The 21,863-nt window shown below is 46.4% G+C and overlaps 2 protein-coding genes across 3 annotated transcripts in view; both read left to right on the forward strand.

Annotated features, from left to right (window-relative positions):
- Nucleotides 1-4,585, forward strand: part of trappc10 (trafficking protein particle complex subunit 10) — a 31,741-nt gene extending 27,156 nt beyond the window's left edge. For both annotated transcript variants that reach the window (XM_072445276.1, XM_072445277.1), the window contains 2 exons: nucleotides 199-393; nucleotides 1,323-4,585. In XM_072445276.1, coding sequence (XP_072301377.1) covers nucleotides 199-393; nucleotides 1,323-1,591 — 464 coding nt within the window. In that variant the 3' untranslated portion in view covers nucleotides 1,592-4,585. The remainder of the gene's footprint in view (nucleotides 1-198; nucleotides 394-1,322) is intronic.
- A 5,552-nt stretch (nucleotides 4,586-10,137) lies between these two features.
- On the forward strand, nucleotides 10,138-15,605 carry gdf3 (growth differentiation factor 3). The gene is made up of 5 exons (XM_072443976.1): nucleotides 10,138-10,582; nucleotides 12,299-12,496; nucleotides 12,710-12,901; nucleotides 13,950-14,149; nucleotides 15,364-15,605. Exons 1-5 carry the CDS (start codon nucleotides 10,138-10,140, stop codon nucleotides 15,601-15,603), a joined length of 1,275 nt encoding a protein of 424 aa, XP_072300077.1. The 3' UTR covers nucleotides 15,604-15,605.
- Nucleotides 15,606-21,863: the final 6,258 nt, after the last annotated feature.

A 21,863-nucleotide genomic window follows, 5' to 3' on the forward strand; every position in this document is an offset into this window, starting at 1 on the left:
GCTGGTGACCTCTTGTTGTGTTTTCTCGCTGGTGACCTCTTGTTGCTTGTTCTCGCTAGTGACCGCTTGTTGTGTTTTCTCGCTGGTGACCTCTCGTCGCTTGTTGTCGCTGGTGACCTCTCGTCGCTGGTGACCTCGTTGCTCGCTCTTGTTTTGCATGACATGACCCTTTAACATGACCCTCTTGCCTCTCCCCAGTGGCGGACAGCAGCAGTAACTGGGCGGTGTGCGGCCGCAGCTCCGGGATGGTCCTGATGCCGCTGAGTCCCAACGCCACGCACAAAGTCCAGATCGAGGTCATGCCTCTGTTCGGGGGTCATCTGCCTTTCCCCAAGATCAAAGTGCTGAAATATCTGCCTCACTCTGCAGCCTCCAACATCCAGCCTGACCCCGGTGAGGACCAGCCAGGTTTGACCTTTCACATGAACCTTTATGTGAAATCTCATGTTTGAGAGGAGACCATGAAGCACTGATGGAGCTCTGAACCACAGGGTCAGGAAGACGCTACAAGCAAAACTAATTATTCTAAAGGTTTTGTTCCTAAGTCAGTTTAATTTCTCACTGGAACATCAGAGTAAAACTGGCCAATCTGCACCGAAAGATGTTTTATTTCATCCGATGTAACGGCAAATCCATTTTTATCCCACAAAGTCATAAAGATCAGGCCTTAAAGCAGCACCTGCTCACACCAGACGAGTGTGACCGATCCTAAAGAAGGATTTAGAATATCTAATTCTAACCCTGGTTTATTAAATGTTTAAATCCAAAAGATAAGGCAAAATTACATTTTTTACTACCGTTTTTAGTCTGATCTAGTGTAAGAAAAAAGTGTAAAAAATTGCCAAAATTGCACATATTTGGAACATTTAAATCTGAAAAATGGACAGAACCATGTTTAAATGTCATGTTCATTTTGTTGACATACTAGAAAAATTAGAAGAGAATTTGGCTTCAACTAGATCAGACTGAAAATTGGCGTAAAAATTAAAATTTCGCCTCATTTAATTAATTTAATTTAAAACTTTAAAAAATCAGGCTCGGAATTAGATATCAACAAATCCTTCTTCACATTGTGTCAAACCCTTGTTGAGTCTAAGAGTGTGCAGTTTGATGTGTGTAGGTTTTTAAAAAAATTGACCAAAAAACAAAAACAACATTTAAAAAAGTGTTTGGCCTCGCTTTAAATACTAAATAAAATATCCTCGGTACATTTTTTTAATCCGTATCAACAAAATGAAGCGAGAGACTTGTAATATTGTGTAAATTACAAGTGAATCTCTCTCTTTATCTAACCTTTACGCCTCTTTGCTGTCGCCCTGCAGACAGCTGCGTGGAGAACGACAGCCTCTCGCTCCTGGACAAGTCCCTGGACGACCAGGCCGACACGGCCAGCATCCGGAGCCGGGGCAGCGTCCACTCGGTGGGCAGCAGCTCCGACCCGGCTGCGCCCTCTTCCCACCAGCAGAGGGCGCTCAACATGCCCCGCCTGGAGCCGTTCAGCCTGGGCCAGGTCTTCAACCACAGCCTGACGCAGCAGGTGCTGGTCCTGCCGGCGCCCGACGACCACATCATGGAGGTCAACGCCACATGACACCGATACCTCGCAGTACTTTTACTCTAGGACTCTTAAACCCGGGACCGCACCGGGGAAAATCCTGCGCCAGTCTCCGCGGCGACGGGCGCCGGGGGCGGGGCGGGGGGGGAAGGCGAGCCCCTCCCACCCCGCGCGATCGCTCCGGACCACGCGGGAGCACTACAGACCGACGGAGCGGGGGGGATATTTAAATAGCGAGTTTCTTTGCCATATCGTGTACATAGCTCATCGAAAAAGGATTTGTAGGTAATTCTAAATATATAAAGATCTTTATTATGGACCGATTTTACGATTGCACCAAAGCACCGCGCGCGACGCTTTTCAGCACTGTGTTTCCGACTCGGGGGAGAGCGCCCGGGCGGTCGAGTGGGGGCGATTCGAAAAGGTTTGCGCGGAAAACCCGGGCGACGGAAAACGGGAGAAACGTATGGGTGCGTTTGCCGCGAAGCCCGTCCTCCGTCGCCCGGTCGCCTTTGTTCGTTAATGTGTCCACTTCTTCTTCTTCTTTAAAGCGGCGCTGTGTAACATGTCCGCGCGGACGTGTTCTCGCTTCGTCTAGAATGTTCCGCAGTGTGACGTTGTGCGGTTACGGTAGCGGCAAAAAGAAACGGGAACTACACAGACCATGATCCTTTGCTCAGTACGGGACAGACGCTGATGATTTATTTAGCACGTTTATATTTCAAGTCCGTGGAATATGACGGTAATGAGCTCTGTGCTAGCTCAGTGTTAGCGTCCGTACTTCCCGTCTTGATTCTGTCCCTTTCGCAAAGTCTAAAATGGAATGAATATCATAAAATCAGGCGGGGAACAGAGAGCTGTGGCGGGTTTCTGTGATGACACAAAGACTTTACGAAAACGGATGAATCGTGTGTTCATAAAGAGGCGTGTTTGTGTCGCTATGCTAACGCTAATTCCGCCGTTGAGGCCTTAAAAACAAATTAAAAATCAAGCTGAAATTAACTTAACATAAAACAACACGACAGTCTTCACTTTGGTTGTTATTTTAGATTTTGATCACAGTTAGCGTTAGCTGTGAGAAACGGTTAGCTTAGCGTAGCTGCTGCTGTGCTCAGAGCCCATTATTGACACCACAGGCTCGTTAAGGCATTTTAAAAGGAAAAAGTATAAATACGTTTTAAGCATAATAATCCACGAAACTGTAATGAACCAAATTCTGTAACTTCTTTAAAATATCCCAATAAATATTGTACCGTGAGATGCTAATTGTTATAATGGCTTACAGAGAGGTTACGGCGCTACGATTTTTAAGCAATAAACGCCAGGAATGTTAAATAGTGCATCTTTAAAATGCCCAGTTTAATATGTCTGGATTAACGCGCTAAGCTAATGTGTTAAATTCCTGTTTCAGCTTAGGCTTTTCTGTTTGCGGCGTTTGCATCTTCTCCCACGTCTTCCTCTTTGCACCCTAGCTTCCCCTTTAGCTCGGCAGGCTAATCCTCCAGCTAGCTTCTCCTCCTGGCCTTGATCCTGGCCCAAAGTCTGGGTTTTGGGTCCCTGGGTGCTGCGCGGCGGTCGCCAACTGCTCCTGACAGGCTTGACCCCGCCTTGACCCCGCCCACAGACATCGCAGGACGGGTCAAATGCAGTCGCAGTGTCCAGTTAGCATAGTAGGTTTGGTAGCGAGTTTATGCTCAGTGTCTCAAGGCGTCGATGGATCCAGGTTTACTTTAGGACGCTTTCTGGTCTGTTTGTTTGTTTGTTTTTGGTCACATTAATCATAAAAAACAGAAGTGAGAAACTCCAAACCGCGATTAAAAAGGCTGATCACAGACGGTTAGAAAAAACTGAATCTCGATCTCGCACTGGAGAAAAATATGTATAAATGTTCAAAATGAGTAGTGTTTATCTTGTTTTGAGTATATCTCGACTGCCTTAAAGTAAGTTTGCCAACGGAACGAGCTTAAAATGTCTCGTTTTACTCAAAACAAGAAAAATACACACGTTTTCTGACTTAAAAATGGGGGGGAAATGCTACTACACTTGAAAAACGTTCTTGTTCTATGAGTTAAATATACTAAAATCAAGATAAATACAACTTATATCAATCACTTTTGAACTTATTGTACATTTTTCCAGTGCGATCAACATTGTCTTAATTCTTACCCGACTATATTGCACTTAAAAGAAACCCCCTCGTTGCAGCATTATCTCTTATGATTATTATATTTTTAAATGTACTTCATATATATATATTGTGCAAAACTGGCTCTATTTGTGAGCTTTCATCCAGATCTTTATTTATTTCTCCTCAAAAAACACACGCTCGGAGTTGTGTTTTGTCTCATTTGCACAACAAGTCCGTTCATTAAGATGAAAATGTGACTCAGTTCTGCTTTAATGCTAAGAGTATGTTCGGAGGGCACAATTTTCTCTCCGCTCCATCGTAAAACTCGCAAAAACACTAAACTTTTCCAGATTTGCGACGTCAAAAGTAGCTTGGATTAGCCTTTTCGTCCCCTTTACACGCAAATGCTCTGATCGCTGCTGTAAAGATCTTATTCCGAGCATTTCCGCCTCAAATCGCCTGTCGGGGGCAAGCTAGCTTTTGTCCATTTCCCCCGCGGTAATTTCCTCTGCTGCCAGTAGATGGAGCGCTAACACAAGCCATTGCAAACATTGTCATATGTGTCCTTTTGAAACGATACAACCAGAAATTTTTCTTTTGTCGTAAAATGGACTTGAATATTCGACAAACCTTTTAGAATCGCCGCCGTCACCCGGTTTCGCTGTGTGTCCGTCCCGTCTCTTACGTCGCGACTTTCGAAGGATAAACACTGTCTTTTGTGTCTTTGTAAATGGATGTGTATTTATTGTGCGCGTGTCCGAGCAGCTATGCACGCGGCGCCCTCTGCTGGTCACAAACACACTGGAGTAAACGGACGGCCGAACGCGCCCGGTCGCCGCTGTACATAACTGTAAATAACGATTCAGAAATCATCTTTGGTTGCCAACTATATTAAAAAAAAATATTGGAACTCAACGATTTGTTTCGAAGCTTTATTGTGTCAGTGTTATTATTTTGTTTATTTTGATAGGCTAAACTCTCATTGCAGTTTTTGTCACAAACAAACACAATCACGCAAGATTGCACACAAGAAAGAGGAAATGTGAACATGACAAAACAGAATTACTGTATTTTCCAGACCTTTTTTCATAGTTTTGGCCGGGGTGCGACTTATACTTATACTTATATTCATACTATATACTATATACAAGGCAAGGCAAGTTTATTTGTAGAGCACATTTCATACACAAGGCAATTCAAAGTGCTTCACAGCAGGAAAAATGCATTCAAGTCACAAAGAAATTACAGAAACAGAAATACAATAAAATTAACTAAATTAAAAATTATCAATCCAACTGATTTTCTAAACTAATAAAATCACAAACAAAAGAGAAGAGTGCAAAGAAAAAATCCTTTCAGTCATATGCGCAGCTAAACAAAACTGTTTTTAGCTTAGATTTGAACATTGTCAGAGTAGAAGCCTGTCTCACATCTTCAGGAAGACTGTTCCAGATTTTAGCTGCATAAAACTGAAACGCAGATTCCCCATGTTTTGTCCTGACTCTGGGCACCAGCAGGAGGCCGGTCCCTGAGGTCCTCAGAGTCCGAGATGGTTCATATGGCACTAACATATCCAAGATGTACTTTGGTGCTAGGCCATGGAGAGACTTGTACACAAGCAGAGCTGCTTTAAAGTCTATTCTCTGAGCCACAGGAGCCAGTGCAGAGACCTGAGAACAGGACTAATGTGATCGTACTTCCTGGTTCTAGTCAGGACCCGAGCAGCAGCGTTCTGGATGAACTGCAGCTGTTTTACAGCTCGTTTGGAGAGGCCAGTGAGCAGGCCGTTACAGTAGTCTAATCTACTGGAGACAAACGCATGGATAAGTCTCTCTAAATCTGGTTTTGACACTATATTTTTGATTTTGGCAATGTTTTTTAGATGGTAAAAAGCTGCTGATGTTATTGATTTGACGTGGCTATTAAAGTTCAAGTCTGAGTCCATTATTACCCCCAGATTTCTAATTTGGTTTGTAGGTTTTAGAGCGAGACTCTGGAGGTGACCGCTAACACTTTCTCTTTGTTTCTGTGGGCCAAAAACGATTATTTCAGTCTCGTCTGAGTTCAGCTGGAGAAAGTTGTTTTGCATCCACACACTGATCTGTTGGATGCAGTGACAGAGTGAATCTACTGGTCCATAGTCACCTGCCGATAGTGAAACATAGATCTGAGTGTCGTCTGCATAATTGTGATAGGACACATTTTCACTGCGTATCAACTGACCCAACGGCAGCATGTAGAGGTTGAACAGAAGGGGACCCAGGACTGACCCTTGGGGCACTCCACAGGTCAGGGTCATGTGGTCTGAGACACAGCTACCAATTTCAACAAAGTACTTCCTGTCTTCCAGATAGGACCTTAACCAGTTTAGGGCAGTGCCAGTGATGCCCACCCAGTCCTCTAGTCTCTGTAAGAGGATCCCATGATCGACAGTGTCAAAAGCAGCACTCAGATCTAACAGAATTAAGACTGAGGCTTTGCCCGTGTCAGTGTTCAGGCGGATGTCATTTGTCACCTTGACAACAGCAGTCTCAGTGCTGTGATGAGGTCTAAAACCTGACTGAAAAACATCAAATGAGTTGTTTATTAAGAGGAAATCTGTGAGCTGTTGGTAAACAACCTTTTCAAGGACTTTGCCCAAAAATGGCAGATTAGAGATGGGCCGGTAATGACTCAGTACTGCGGCATCAAGACTGCTCTTCTTTAGGAGAGGCTTTATGACCGCAGTTTTCAAAGACATTGGGAATGTTCCAGATTGAAGCGACATGTTAACTATGTGAGTGAATGGTGCTAACAAACTGTTCAGCACAGACTTTAGAAATTTGGTGGGTAACACATCAAGGCAGCATGTAGATGAACTCAGACTGGTGATGGTCTCATGGACAGTTTTGTCAGTTACTGGTGCAAAGTGAGTTAGTTCTAAGTGTCTTGGTGGTTTTAGGGTAATTTTTTGCATTGTGGGGTTTATAGCATTTTTAATGCCCTGAACTTTGTCATTAAAGAATAATGCAAACTCATTACACTTGGATGTGGAAATGAGTTCTAATGGCAGCTGAGCTGGAGGGTTTGTTAATCTGTTTACTGTGGCAAACAGGACACGCGAGTTGTTACTGCAGCTTCCAATTATTTCAGAAAAATATCTTTCCCTAGTTCTACATAAGATTAGGTTGTACATATTCAGCTTTTCTTTGTAAATCTCTTTTTGAACCTGGAGCTTTGACTTGCGCCATTTCCGTTCGGCCCTGCGGCACTCCCTTTTCTGTGCCCTGACCAAATCATCATTTCTCCACGGCGCCTTCTGCTTATTTTTAACCATTTTAGCCTTTATAGGGGCGATGGTGTCCAGAACATTCAAAACACTAGATGTAGCAGAGTTCAACAAATCATTTACATTAGAACATGAGACATTTTCAAAGTTTATCATTTCCATAAACAGTGCACCTGTGCCATCACTTATGTGTCTCCTCTGAACAACTGCAGGACCAACCGGAGGTTTGGGAGAAACAGACAGGTCAAAGAAGACACAGAAATGATCAGACAGAGCAACATCGATCACATTAACATTTGAAATATTTACCCCCTTTGTAATTATGAGATCTAGAGTGTGTCCTTTGCTGTGGGTGGGGCCTCTCACATGCTGAGTAAGACTGAAGGTTTCAAGGACAGCATCAAGCTCTTTAGCGTTTCTGTCACAAACATTATCAACATGCACGTTGAAATCACCTGTAATGACCAAACCATCAAAGTCTGTGCATACGACTGAAACATCTCAGTAAAATCATCAATAAAACTTTGGCAGTGCTGGGGAGGCTTGTATAAAACAATGAAGAGAATGGATGGAGACCGTTTTAGCTCCATTTTAAAGGATACATACTCAAATGATGAAAACACCCCAAAAGACAACCTGCGGGTAATTATTTCATCTCTAAAGACAGCACAGACTCCACCCCCTTTTTTGTTTTCTCGTGTTTCAGATTCAAACTTAAAGTTGGGTGGAGCAGATTCTATCAGAACTACATTTCCTGTGTTTTTGTCAAGCCATGTTTCAGTTAAAAACATAAAATCAAGATTATAAGAAGAAATAAAATTATTAATTAAGAGAGATTTGTTACATAAGGATCTGACATTTAGCACAGCAAGTTTCAGACTAGTTTCAGTGGGACTGGGCGTTATCTTTTCACAGGGAATATGAATCACATTTCTCAGATTGGGCCTGACTCGCATTTTGTTTTTCCATCTGTGTGATGATGTGACTACAGAAATAGCACTAGGGGGGGCTCTTTTTACATAGGGCCCCGGGTTGGTTTGATTTTTAATGTGACAATAAGTCCCGGCAACGCTGAGACCCAGTGCATCCTAGCTATGGGAGATACCAGGTAAAAGGCGAGGTTGGATGGGTGGTGGGGCTTTTGTAGCCAAGGAGAGTTTGGGACCAGGTGAGAGGCGAGGGGGGATGGGTGGTGGGGCTTTTGTTGGTGTAGTCGGCATAGCCCTTGCTATATTGGGCGTGAGTGGAGCCATCTTAATGCCTGATTTGATCAGACTTTCAAAATGGCTGGGAAGGCCCATGGGTGAGAGTGGAGATGAGAAGGAGAATGATGAATCTTTAGTGGGAGTAGATGTTGCAGGGGGAACCCAGGGCTGGTGTGAAGGCAGGGGCGATGACAGGGATGTTGTTGGGCTTGTCACAGATGGGTGTACTCCGGAGCGACTTATATGTGATATTATTTGTTGTTTTCACACTTGCAACCGCATTTCACACTCCAGTGCAACTTATGTATGTTTTTTATTCTCCATTATGCATTTTTTGGCTGGTGCGACTTATACACCAGTGCGACTTATACTCCAGAAAATACGGTAGAAGTGGATGGAGTCGCCAAACATGATACTTAAAGCCGGGGCACCTTTAGCGTACATTTTCAGGCGCATGTTGGAACTGCTTTTTCCGCCCCTAGCAAAGCCAATCAGAGCGCTGCGTTCAGCTCGTATGTTCAGATTGACAAGAAATACTATTATAAGAAGCAGAAAAGGCACAAATCAGTCTCATGTTTGTCAAAAAGTGCTTTAAAATATATATATATAGCTTTGATTGTATTTTAATGGTTCCTTTTCCGTGCCATTCAACCAACGTAAGAGCTGGACAAGAACAAAATAAAAAACAATTACATTTTGTCCGTTAATTCTCCGTATTTCGAGCTCATTACATTAGTACAATTTTTTTTTTACAACATATTTGTCAATTAAACATTTCAAATCGTTCATGAATACAGTCATTTTAACTACAGAACTTGAATGTGATATTATTTGTTATTTTCACACTGGCAACCACAAGAGGGCGCTCTAGGCTCTAAGCGACGCCGAAGAAGCTAGATTCTTGAGTTTCAACGCGTTTTGCCCATGTTTTCACCATTTATCGTTCACATTTCTTTGCTTCTTTTCCTTAGTGTCAAGTAGACTTCCGTGTTACGGCCACTTCCGGTCACACAGGAAGTTACCAAAATAAAAGCAAACCCCTACAATACAACATAAATGTGTCAAAATTACTTTTACAGTAGGTTTAATTGAGATTTTGAACAAAGAAAAAAAGGTTGGACTTGGATGACTGAACCTTCTCCCGTGACGACCGGTTGAAGGGGGTGTGGCCAGTAACGACGACATTTATACAGCGCTTTTCTGACATCAAAGAACCAATCACACACCGAGGATCCGTCCGCTCAACCAGGATGTGAATGTCGAGAGCGGGATTCAAACCGACAACCTTCAGAAGACGAGCTCCCTGCCATCGAGCTACTGCCGCTGGCTCCATAGCTTCATAGAAAAACACAGCGACGTAGCAATAGACGGTAAAACGATAGAAAACGAAGGGTTTTGTGCTCGGCCCGGTGGTTGGGAACCCTTGAGTTCTCTAAAATAATAAAAATGCCACTGTCTTTGATATGAAAAGATCTGTTGTGTGAGTTTATAGACCAGATGACGACCACAATTATCAAAATACGCTATGAATCTGAATTTTTCAATCTAACTTTATATGTGTAGCACATTTTAAACTAGTTTCTAAAGTGCTGCACAATTCAAACAGGCATTTAGCTCTAAAAGTCTGCCAAACTTTAAAATTAATTACTGTCAAATTATAGTTTTTTTTCTAATAATGACTAGATTAGAAGAAATTTTGTTTTTAAATCTTATTTTATTACTTTTACCCTATTTATGCCTCTGCTGTCTTTTACCTTGCTGTGAAGCACTTTGGAACCCTCTGGTTGTGTAAATCGTGCTATATAAATAAAATGGATTGGATTGGAAATGACAAATAAACTGAGCAAAATGCACTTCAACTGTAATTTGTTTTCAATATTAGGATTATTAATTAAAGACTATTTATTTGAGCCTTTTCATCTGATAAACTCCAAAATAAACTTATTATTTGAAGATGTGTAGCTTTACCTGTGTAGACGAGATGACCCCGCCCCTCCCCGCGTCATCAGCGGGGTCACGGGGTCAAACTCGCGCTTCTTTCACACCTGCACGTCCCGCAGCGCAGACGCACGCGCCCACGTCCCGCGCCATGCTTCCCGGTGTCGCCGCGTGCGTCCTGCTGGCCTCGTGTCTGCTCTCCGTCACGTCCGCGGCGCAGGAGCGGGACTCGCGCGCGCAGGAGCGGCTTTTCCTCTCGTCCCTCGGGCTGAGCTCCAGGCCGCGGCCCCCCGCCCCCGCAGCCGCTGCTGCTGCTGCTGCTGCCGGGGCCGGAGGCCGCCAGTCCCGCCAGCCGCGCCGCCACGTGCCGCCCGCGCTCTGGAAGATGTTCCGCGGTTCCGAGAAGAGGAGGGAGCAGGACAGTGACCCGTGCACCGTGGAGGAGTACGGCGTGAGGGGCAACGTCATCCGCTACGTGCAGGACCAAGGTGAGGCACGTGCGCGGAGGGAAAGATGAACCGCGCCATTTTGGCCCAGGTCAGCCTGAAAGTGACTGTTCATCTGACCATTAAAGTGACCGTTCATCTGACCATTAAAGTGACTGTTCATCTGACCATTAAAGTGACCGTTCCTCTGACCATTAAAGTGACTGTTCATCTGACCGTTAAAGTGACCGTTCATCTGACCGTTAAAGTGACCGTTCATCTGACCATTAAAGTGACCGTTCATCTGACCATTCCTCTGACCATTAAATTGACCGTTCCTCTGACCATTAAAGTGACCGTTCATCTGACCATTAAAGTGACTGTTCCTCTGACCATTAAAGTGACCGTTCCTCTGACCATTAAAGTGACCGTTCCTCTGACCATTAAAGTGACCGTTCCTCTGACCGTTAAAGTGACCGTTCATCTGACCATTAAAGTGACCGTTCATCTGACCATTCCTCTGACCATTAAAGTGACCATTCCTCTGACCATTAAAGTGACCGTTCATCTGACCATTAAAGTGACTGTTCCTCTGACCATTAAAGTGACCGTTCATCTGACCATTAAAGTGACCGTTCATCTGACCATTCCTCTGACCATTAAAGTGACCATTCCTCTGACCATTAAAGTGACCGTTCATCTGACCATTAAAGTGACCGTTCATCTGACCGTTAAAGTGACCGTTCATCTGACCGTTAAAGTGACCGTTCATCTGACCGTTAAAGTGACCGTTCATCTGACCGTTAAAGTGACCGTTCATCTGACCATTAAAGTGACCGTTCCTCTGACCATTAAAGTGACTGTTCCTCTGACCATTAAAGTGACCGTTCATCTGACCATTAAAGTGACTGTTCCTCTGACCATTAAAGTGACCGTTCATCTGACCGTTAAAGTGACCGTTCATCTGACCGTTAAAGTGACCGTTCCTCTGACCGTTAAAGTGACCGTTCATCTGACCGTTAAAGTGACCGTTCATCTGACCATTAAAGTGACCGTTCATCTGACCATTCCTCTGACCATTAAAGTGACCATTCCTCTGACCATTAAAGTGACCGTTCATCTGACCATTAAAGTGACTGTTCCTCTGACCATTAAAGTGACCGTTCATCTGACCATTAAAGTGACTGTTCCTCTGACCATTAAAGTGACTGTTCCTCTGACCATTAAAGTGACCGTTCATCTGACCATTAAAGTGACTGTTCCTCTGACCATTAAAGTGACCGTTCATCTGACCATTAAAGTGACTGTTCCTCTGACCATTAAAGTGACTGTTCCTCTGACCATTAAAGTGACCGTTCATCTGACCGTTAAAGTGACCGTTCATCTGACCATTAAAGTGACTGTTCCTCTGACCATTAAAGTGACCGTTCATCTGACCATTAAAGTGACTGTTCCTCTGACCATTAAAGTGACCGTTCATCTGACCATTAAAGTGACCGTTCCTCTGACCATTAAAGTGACCGTTCATCTGACCGTTAAAGTGACCGTTCATCTGACCGTTAAAGTGACCGTTCATCTGACCGTATCAATTCTTAAGTCGGAAAGTTTGATTAAGTATTTCACTTTTTTTTTTGTTAAAATGTCAACAATTGTGAAAGTTGTGATTTTTATTTTATTTATTAATTGATTTGCTCACAACACTTTAATCAGTAATAATTACACAGAAGGGCATGTCGCCCCATAACCCTGCGCTGTGGTTGCTCCTGTCGCCCCCTGCAGGCCGGGAGGCGTCGGGCTGGAGCGGCCTGGAGAAGCAGCTCTTCTTCAACATGTCGGTTCTTCAGTCCGTGGAGGAGCTGACTCTGGCCCAACTCGAGCTGAACTTCCACTGGAAACCGCTGCTGGCCTCCGACCTCCTGACCTCAACCCGGGCGCTCAGTGTCGCCCTCTACAGGGTACTACGCGCCACGCTCAAAGGTGACTCCCCCATAGACCCTTTTAAAAATGTGAACAAATGTATCTTAACGTCCAAAATCGATTCAACTGTAGAAACTTGTGAGTCCAAAGTATGAAAATCGCATTCTTCCAACGGAACTTTTTCCAGATTTAAAATGTGCTCGTGGAACTGTTTGTTCAGAACTAAAGGTTTTATGTGTTTGGGTGATTTTCTCGTCCTCGTCTGGTTTAAAGGAGCCGACCGCCAGACAAACCGACGCCTGCTTCTGTCTCAGTCCGTCCAGCTGCAGCCCGAGTCAGCCACGGTGACCCTTGACCTCAGCTCCGTGGCCGAGTCCTGGAGGAAACCCGGGAGGAACCATGGGCTGGTCCTGGAGATGGTTCCTCTCAGCGCTCACCCGGAGGAACTGCTGGCCTTTCACCCAGGTACAGGAAGTGAATGAACTCCAGATGCCTTTGTGCACAGACCAGAGGAAACGTGGAGGAAACGTGGAGGAAACGTGGAGGAAACGTGGAGGAAACGTGGAGGAAACGTGGAGGAAACGTGAAGGAAACGTGAAGGAAGGTCTGACAAAGTGACGATGAGGTGACTGAAGGTGGCTGATGGAGACTAAAAGGGACTGAAGTTGACTCCATACATACATACACACACTCTTTATAAATGAGACCCCGGGTTACCCCCTCACTCTTTATAAATGAGACCCCGGGTTACCCCCTCACTCTTTATAAATGAGACCCCGGGTTACCCCCTCACTCTTTATAAATGAGACCCCGGGTTACCCCCCTCACTCTTTATAAATGAGACCCCGGGTTACCCCCTCACTCTTTATAAATGAGACCCCGGGTTACCCCCTCACTCTTTATAAATGAGACCCCGGGTTACCCCCTCACTCTTTATAAATGAGACCCCGGGTTACCCCCTCACTCTTTATAAATGAGACCCCGGGTTAACCCCACACTTTATAAATGAGACCCCGGGTTAACCCCACACTTTATAAATGAGACCCCGGGTTAACCCCACACTTTATAAATGAGACCCCGGGTTACCCCCTCACTCTTTATAAATGAGACCCCGGGTTACCCCCTCACTCTTTATAAATGAGACCCCGGGTTACCCCCTCACTCTTTATAAATGAGACCCCGGGTTACCCCCCTCACTCTTAATAAATGAGACCCCGGGTTACCCCCTCACTCTTAATAAATGAGACCCCGGGTTACCCCCTCACTCTTAATAAATGAGACCCCGGGTTACCCCCTCACTCTTTATAAATGAGACCCAGGGTTACCCCCTCACTCTTTATAAATGAGACCCCGGGTTACCCCCTCACTCTTTATAAATGAGACCCCGGGTTAACCCCACACTTTATAAATGAGACCCAGGGTTACCCCCTCACTCTTTATAAATGAGACCCCGGGTTACCCCCTCACTCTTAATAAATGAGACCCTGGGTTACCCCCTCACTCTTGCCCTCAGGCTCGGGTCAGCCGGACCTGTCCCTGCCACTGGTCCTGTCGTCCCTGGTCCTGGTCTCGTTGAACCCGGAGCAGTGCCGGTCTCGTCAGAGGAGGAGCGCCATGCATCTTCCCGTCTCGCTGTCCAACGTGTGCAAAGCGCGGAGACTTTACATCGACTTTAAGGACGTGGGCTGGCAGGACTGGATCATCGCGCCGCAGGTAACGCCGCTCTACACTAAACTACCGCATTTTCTGGAGTATAAGTCGCACCAGCCAAAAAATGCAGAATAGAGAAGAAAAAAACATATAGAAGTCACTCTGGAGTATGAAATGCAGTTGCAAGTGTGAAAATAACAAATAATATCACATAAGTCGCTCCGGAGTATAAGTATATAAGTATAAGTTGCACCCCGGCCAAAACTATGAAAAAAGGTGCAATTATAGTCCGGAAAATACTGTAAATAATTTCTTTCTTCAAAGGCCTTTTCATTGTTTTGCTTCAACGCTGCATTTATGTAACGACCTGAAAGTGGAACTAAACACTTTATTTATTTGATATGGACATAACTGACACTGGTCGACCCCTGATGCTTTGTTTTAAGTGGCTCTTGTTGAATTTGTTTGATTTTAAGCCTATTTTAGTCTTTTTGTCAATTCTCCTGAACTTTGAAATCTTGTCCCAACCACAACTCGACAGAAACGTTGCGATTCAGTATTTTTGTCAAAGCGCTCAGCCACAACACAACCACTATTCAGATGTCCAGCAGAGGGCAGTCTCGTTCTGATGTTACTCGCTTCACATTTAGTTAAAACGCTGAATCGAAACGACCTTAAAGAAGTAGAGGTGGTCAGCGTTTCCTTGGTTGTGATCGAAGAAGGAAATGTACAATTTGTGTCGTCATATTTTATTTTATAATTTATCATAGCGACTACATGTATTAAAGTGTAATGTTTCAAATTAAAACTGTAAAAATGACCTCCATAAAGAGACATAAATGTTCATTGTCCTCAAACAAGGGTTAGTCGGCATCGGAAAATTGGTTTATTCCCATTGTCGGTGAATAAAAACAAAAAGTCCCAAACTCTGGTGTTGCTTTGGAGATACAAAATGACAAAAATAGCTAAAAATATATACATTTAAAAGAATAAGGCATGAATTAAAAACTGTGGGAGAACGCCCTCTTGTGGTTTTCAGTGTGAAAATAACAAATAATATCACATAAGTCGCTCTGGAGTATAAGTCGCACCCCGGGCAAAACTATGAAAAAAAGTGTGACTTATAGTCCAGAAAATACGGTAAATGTGACAGGTAATTTACATTTAAAGTCAATTTTTTTGGACGACGGATTGATCTAAAAATACTTAATTTTGCTTCTAAAACCGTCCCGATTACTGTGACTTGACTCATAATAATTATCGATTGACCTGCTCAGGGCTACATGGCGAACTACTGCCACGGCGAGTGCCCGTTCCCCCTCAGCGAGACCCTGAACGGGACGAACCACGCCATCCTGCAGACGCTGGTGCACTCGCTGGACCCGCAGGGCACGCCTCAGCCCTGCTGCGTGCCCGTCCGCCTGTCGCCCATCTCCATGCTCTACTACGACAACAACGACAACGTGGTGCTGCGCCACTACCAGGACATGGTGGTGGACGAGTGCGGCTGCAGGTGACCCCGGGGGCGGTAGAGCTACAGTCGGGAAACGGACGCGAAACCTTTTCGTTATCAAAATGAGAAAGTTTAATCACAAACAAAAACGCACAAATGTAAAAACAGAGTCAGGGTTTCTCAGAGGAGTTGTCTTCAGGTGGCGGCGAGGCTGGTGTTCCGCCCAGAGACAGCAGGGGGCGACGACGGGACTCTCCAAATGCCCCAAAAATCAGTGACTTACAAAGACGTGTAATAAGGTGAAAATGTTTCTTAGTTCTGCTTTAACGAGCACATGACGGCTTTTCGTGTTCTGATTACGACTTTGTTCAGTCATTTGTAAATATTCACTGTAGTTTTGCGTCGGTCGAGTGGCAATTTGTGAAGAAAATGTGAAAAAACGAGGCAGAGTTGAGTTTTTGTGATGTCATCAACGTGCGCCGTGCCATCCAAAATGCCGTAGCACTTTTCTCGCAGTTTAAACGATCATTTTAACAAAATAAAGGTTGTTATTTGTCAAATCATTGTTGAGTCATTTATATTTTAATGTTGGCCCTTTGTTTACAGTATGGTTGCTAAGTAACAGTTGTGAAAAACTGTTAAAAATATACTTAAATCCCACCGACTGTGCAAAGTAAAGTAAACTATAAATATACAGCATTATTGTGAGACGGTTTAGACGTGAATACCTCTCACTCTTCTTCTGAGCTCTTCCTCCTCTTTTTGCTTTCTCACTGCTTTTTTCTCTTCCTCAGTTCTTTCCTTCTCTCACTCTTGCCTTTTCCCCTCTTTTTCAACTCTCCCATTCTCTCTCTTCTCCATCCATCCACTTTGTCCCCCCCCTCGCTCTCCCGCTCTTTCTCCTCTCCTCTTCCCTCCACTCATTAAAAACCTCTTTCTCACTCTCTCTGATTAAAGTCGTTCTCCCTCTCTTCCTCTCTCTCTCTGTCTGTCTGTCTGTCTGTCTGTCTGTCTGTCTGTCTGTCTGTCTGTCTGTCTGTCTGTCTGTCTGTCTGTCTGTCTGTCTGTCTGTCCTCGTCTGGTCTCGTCTCGTCTCTGCACTCTCAATCATTGATAATGGTGGTGAGTGTTTTCTGCCCGGCAACACAACATCAAAGGATCAAGAGGAAACTACTACTGCAGGTCCCGTGCTGGAGGTCCCGTACTGGAGGTCCCGTACTGCGGGTCCCGTGCTGGAGGTCCCGTACTGGAGGTCCCGTACTGCGGGTCCCGTGCTGGAGGTCCTGTACTGGAGGTCCCGTGCTGAGGTACTGGAGGTCCCGTACTGGAGGTCCTGTACTGGAGGTCCCGTGCTGAGGTACTGGAGGTCCCGTGCTGGAGGTCCCGCACTGGAGGTCCCGTACTGGAGGTCCCCTCTTCACGGGCCCCGCTGTGTCTAAACTGTAATGAGGCAGGAGAGACATTAACCGGACACAGGTCAGTGAACGCACCATGAGGCGGGCGTGGCTGATGAACGCACCATGAGGCGGGCGTGGCAGATGAACGCACCATGAGGCGGGCGTGGCTGATGAACGCACCATGAGGCGGGCGTGGCTGATGAACGCACCATGAGGCGGGCGTGGCTGATGAACGCACCATGAGGCGGGCGTGGCTGATGAACGCACCATGAGGCGGGCGTGGCTGATGAACGCACCATGAGGCGGGCGTGGCTGATGAACACACCATGAGGCGGGCGTGACTGATGAACGCACCATGAGGCGGGCGTGGCTGATGAACACACCATGAGGCGGGCGTGACTGATGAACACACCATGAGGCGGGCGTGGCTGATTGACTTCATTGAAATCACATTTGAGTAAAAGCAGAGGATTTAGACCAAATATGAGAGGATTTTAGGAAATGATTAAAACGTAAAATCACATCTGAGCTTGTAATACTCACTCACACGTGTCACTCTCACACGTGTCACTCTCACATGTGTCACTCTCACATGTGTCACTCTCACACGTGTCACAGTCACTCACATGTGTCACTCTCACACGTGTCACTCTCACACGTGTCACTCTCACATGTGTCACTCTCACACGTGTCACTCTCACACGTGTCACTCTCACATGTGTCACTCACATGTGTCACTCTCACACGTGTCACTCTCACACGTGTCACTCTCACATGTGTCACTCTCACACGTGTCACTCTCACATGTGTCACTCACACGTGTCACTCTCACACGTGTCACTCTCACATGTGTCACTCTCACACGTGTCACTCACACGTGTCACTCTCACACGTGTCACTCTCACATGTGTCACTCTCACACGTGTCACTCTCACATGTGTCACTCACATGTGTCACTCTCACACGTGTCACTCTCACACGTGTCACTCTCACATGTGTCACTCTCACATGTGTCACTCTCACACGTGTCACTCTCACATGTGTCACTCACATGTGTCACTCTCACACGTGTCACTCTCACACGTGTCACTCTCACATGTGTCACTCACACGTGTCACTCTCACACGTGTCACTCTCACATGTGTCACTCTCACATGTGTCACTCTCACACGTGTCACTCTCACACGTGTCACTCTCACATGTGTCACTCACATGTGTCACTCTCACACGTGTCACTCTCACACGTGTCACTCTCACACGTGTCACTCTCACATGTGTCACTCACACGTGTCACTCTCACACGTGTCACTCTCACATGTGTCACTCTCACACGTGTCACTCTCACATGTGTCACTCACATGTGTCACTCTCACACGTGTCACTCTCACACGTGTCACTCTCACATGTGTCACTCACACGTGTCACTCTCACATGTGTCACTCTCACATGTGTCACTCTCACATGTGTCACTCACACGTGTCACTCTCACACGTGTCACTCTCACATGTGTCACTCTCACACGTGTCACTCTCACACGTGTCACTCTCACATGTGTCACTCACATGTGTCACTCTCACACGTGTCACTCTCACACGTGTCACTCTCACATGTGTCACTCTCACACGTGTCACTCTCACACGTGTCACTCACACGTGTCACTCTCACACGTGTCACTCTCACATGTGTCACTCACATGTGTCACTCTCACACGTGTCACTCTCACACGTGTCACTCTCACATGTGTCACTCACACGTGTCACTCTCACACGTGTCACTCTCACATGTGTCACTCTCACATGTGTCACTCTCACACGTGTCACTCTCACACGTGTCACTCTCACATGTGTCACTCACATGTGTCACTCTCACACGTGTCACTCTCACACGTGTCACTCTCACACGTGTCACTCTCACATGTGTCACTCACACGTGTCACTCTCACACGTGTCACTCTCACATGTGTCACTCTCACACGTGTCACTCTCACATGTGTCACTCACATGTGTCACTCTCACACGTGTCACTCTCACACGTGTCACTCTCACATGTGTCACTCACACGTGTCACTCTCACATGTGTCACTCTCACATGTGTCACTCTCACATGTGTCACTCACACGTGTCACTCTCACACGTGTCACTCTCACATGTGTCACTCTCACACGTGTCACTCTCACACGTGTCACTCTCACATGTGTCACTCACATGTGTCACTCTCACACGTGTCACTCTCACACGTGTCACTCTCACATGTGTCACTCACACGTGTCACTCTCACACGTGTCACTCTCACATGTGTCACTCACACGTGTCACTCTCACACGTGTCACTCTCACATGTGTCACTCTCACACGTGTCACTCTCACACGTGTCACTCTCATGTGTCACTCTCACACGTGTCACTCTCACACGTGTCACTCTCACATGTGTCACTCTCACATGTCACTCTCACACGTGTCACTCTCACATGTGTCACTCTCACACGTGTCACTCTCACACGTGTCACTCTCACATGTGTCACTCACATGTGTCACTCTCACACGTGTCACTCTCACACGTGTCACTCTCACATGTGTCACTCACTCGTGTCACTCTCACACGTGTCACTCTCACATGTGTCACTCTCACATGTGTCACTCTCACATGTGTCACTCTCACACGTGTCACTCTCACACGTGTCACTCTCACATGTGTCACTCTCACATGTGTCACTCTCACATGTGTCACTCTCACACGTGTCACTCTCACACGTGTCACTCTCACACGTGTCACTCTCACACGTGTCACTCTCACACGTGTCACTCTCACACGTGTCACTCTCACATGTGTCACTCTCACATGTGTCACTCTCACACGTGTCACTCTCACATGTGTCACTCTCACATGTGTCACTCTCACATGTGTCACTCACACGTGTCACTCTCACACGTGTCAATCTCACATGTGTCACTCTCACACGTGTCACTCTCACACGTGTCACTCTCACATGTGTCACTCACATGTGTCACTCTCACACGTGTCACTCTCACACGTGTCACTCTCACATGTGTCACTCTCACACGTGTCACTCTCACATGTGTCACTCACACGTGTCACTCTCACACGTGTCACTCTCACATGTGTCACTCTCACACGTGTCACTCTCACATGTGTCACTCACATGTGTCACTCTCACACGTGTCACTCTCACACGTGTCACTCTCACACGTGTCACTCTCACACGTGTCACTCTCACATGTGTCACTCTCACACGTGTCACTCTCACACGTGTCACTCTCACACGTGTCACTCTCACATGTGTCACTCTCACACGTGTCACTCTCACACGTGTCACTCTCACATGTGTCACTCTCACACGTGTCACTCTCACACGTGTCACTCTCACACGTGTCACTCTCACAGCACCTTTAAGTTACATGGGAAATACTAAAGGTTTAAAAAGCCAAACAAACAGCTTCATATTTGCCTGAAAAAAACATTCTGCAGTTTGTTTGTTGTTTTCTTCTCAGATGTTTTCAATCCAGTTTGTTTCGCTCGGAGCTCGTGCTAATTTAATCCATAATCTGTAAATGTGGCCGGCTGCTCACGCCGGGCCGGAGGTCGTCCCGTGTGCAGGAGGTCGTCCCGTGTGCAGGAGGTCGTCCCGTGTGCAGGAGGTCGTCCCGTCCCGTGTGCAGGAGGTCGTCCCGTGTGCAGGAGGTCGTCCCGTGAGCAGGAGGTCGTCCCGTGTGCAGGAGGTCGTCCCGTGTGCAGGAGGTCGTCCCGTGAGCAGGAGGTCGTCCCGTGTGCAGGAGGTCGTCCCGTGAGCAGGAGGTCGTCCCGTGAGCAGGAGGTCGTCCCGTGTGCAGGAGGTCGTCCCGTGTGCAGGAGGTCGTCCCGTGTGCAGGAGGTCGTCCCGTGAGCAGGAGGTCGTCCCGTGTGCAGGAGGTCGTCCCGTGAGCAGGAGGTCGTCCCGTGTGCAGGAGGTCGTCCCGTGTGCAGGAGGTCGTCCCGTGTGCAGGAGGTCGTCCCGTGTGCAGGAGGTCGTCCCGTGAGCAGGAGGTCGTCCCGTGAGCAGGAGGTCGTCCCGTGAGCAGGAGGTCGTCCCGTGAGCAGGAGGTCGTCCCGTGTGCAGGAGGTCGTCCCGTGAGCAGGAGGTCGTCCCGTGTGCAGGAGGTCGTCCCGTGAGCAGGAGGTCGTCCCGTGTGCAGGAGGTCGTCCCGTGTGCAGGAGGTCGTCCCGTGTGCAGGAGGTCGTCCCGTGTGCAGGAGGTCGTCCCGTGAGCAGGAGGTCGTCCCGTGTGCAGGAGGTCGTCCCGTGTGCAGGAGGTCGTCCCGTGTGCAGGAGGTCGTCCCGTGAGCAGGAGGTCGTCCCATGTGCAGGAGGTCGTCCCGTGCGCTGCCTTTTATTTGTTTTTAAGGCTCTAATTTGCATTTTGCCTCATTATTTCTAAAGTTGATTAAACTTCAGGTCAAGTCTTCACCGTTTGAAGTCTTAGGACATTTTTATCTCATCGTGTCAACACAGAGACAGGAAATGTGTTTTATTTATTGGTTAATTTTATTGATTGTTTTATTTGTGTTCTATTTACATATGATGTGTTTGTTTGTTTGTTTGTTGTTTGTTCTGTGTTTAACAGAGACTCGTGAAAAAGAGAACAGGTCACATCAGGTTTTTGCCGTATAAATAAATAAAATGAATGAAGTCACCATTTCACGGCCTCAAACGCTGCACTGCTCAGTCCAGTTACAAAAGTGGTGCAGTAGAAAGTACAAACACTGCATTCAAATATTTGAATGCAGTATCATGGAAACCTGTAAAAACCTGCTTAATTAAGCCCAGATCGGATTCACGAGAGCGTTTTGTCCCGGAGGCTTCGGCTGGAGACGGATGCGGCCTCAGATTGGAAAAGAACCGGAATAGAACGAGGGGGAGGGACCCTGAAGGCA

The sequence above is a fragment of the Eucyclogobius newberryi genome, unplaced genomic scaffold (assembly GCF_026437365.1).
Source record: "Eucyclogobius newberryi isolate DKJ021-1_F unplaced genomic scaffold, fEucNew1.0.hap1 SCAF_14, whole genome shotgun sequence".
Lineage (NCBI taxonomy): Eukaryota > Metazoa > Chordata > Actinopteri > Gobiiformes > Gobiidae > Eucyclogobius > Eucyclogobius newberryi.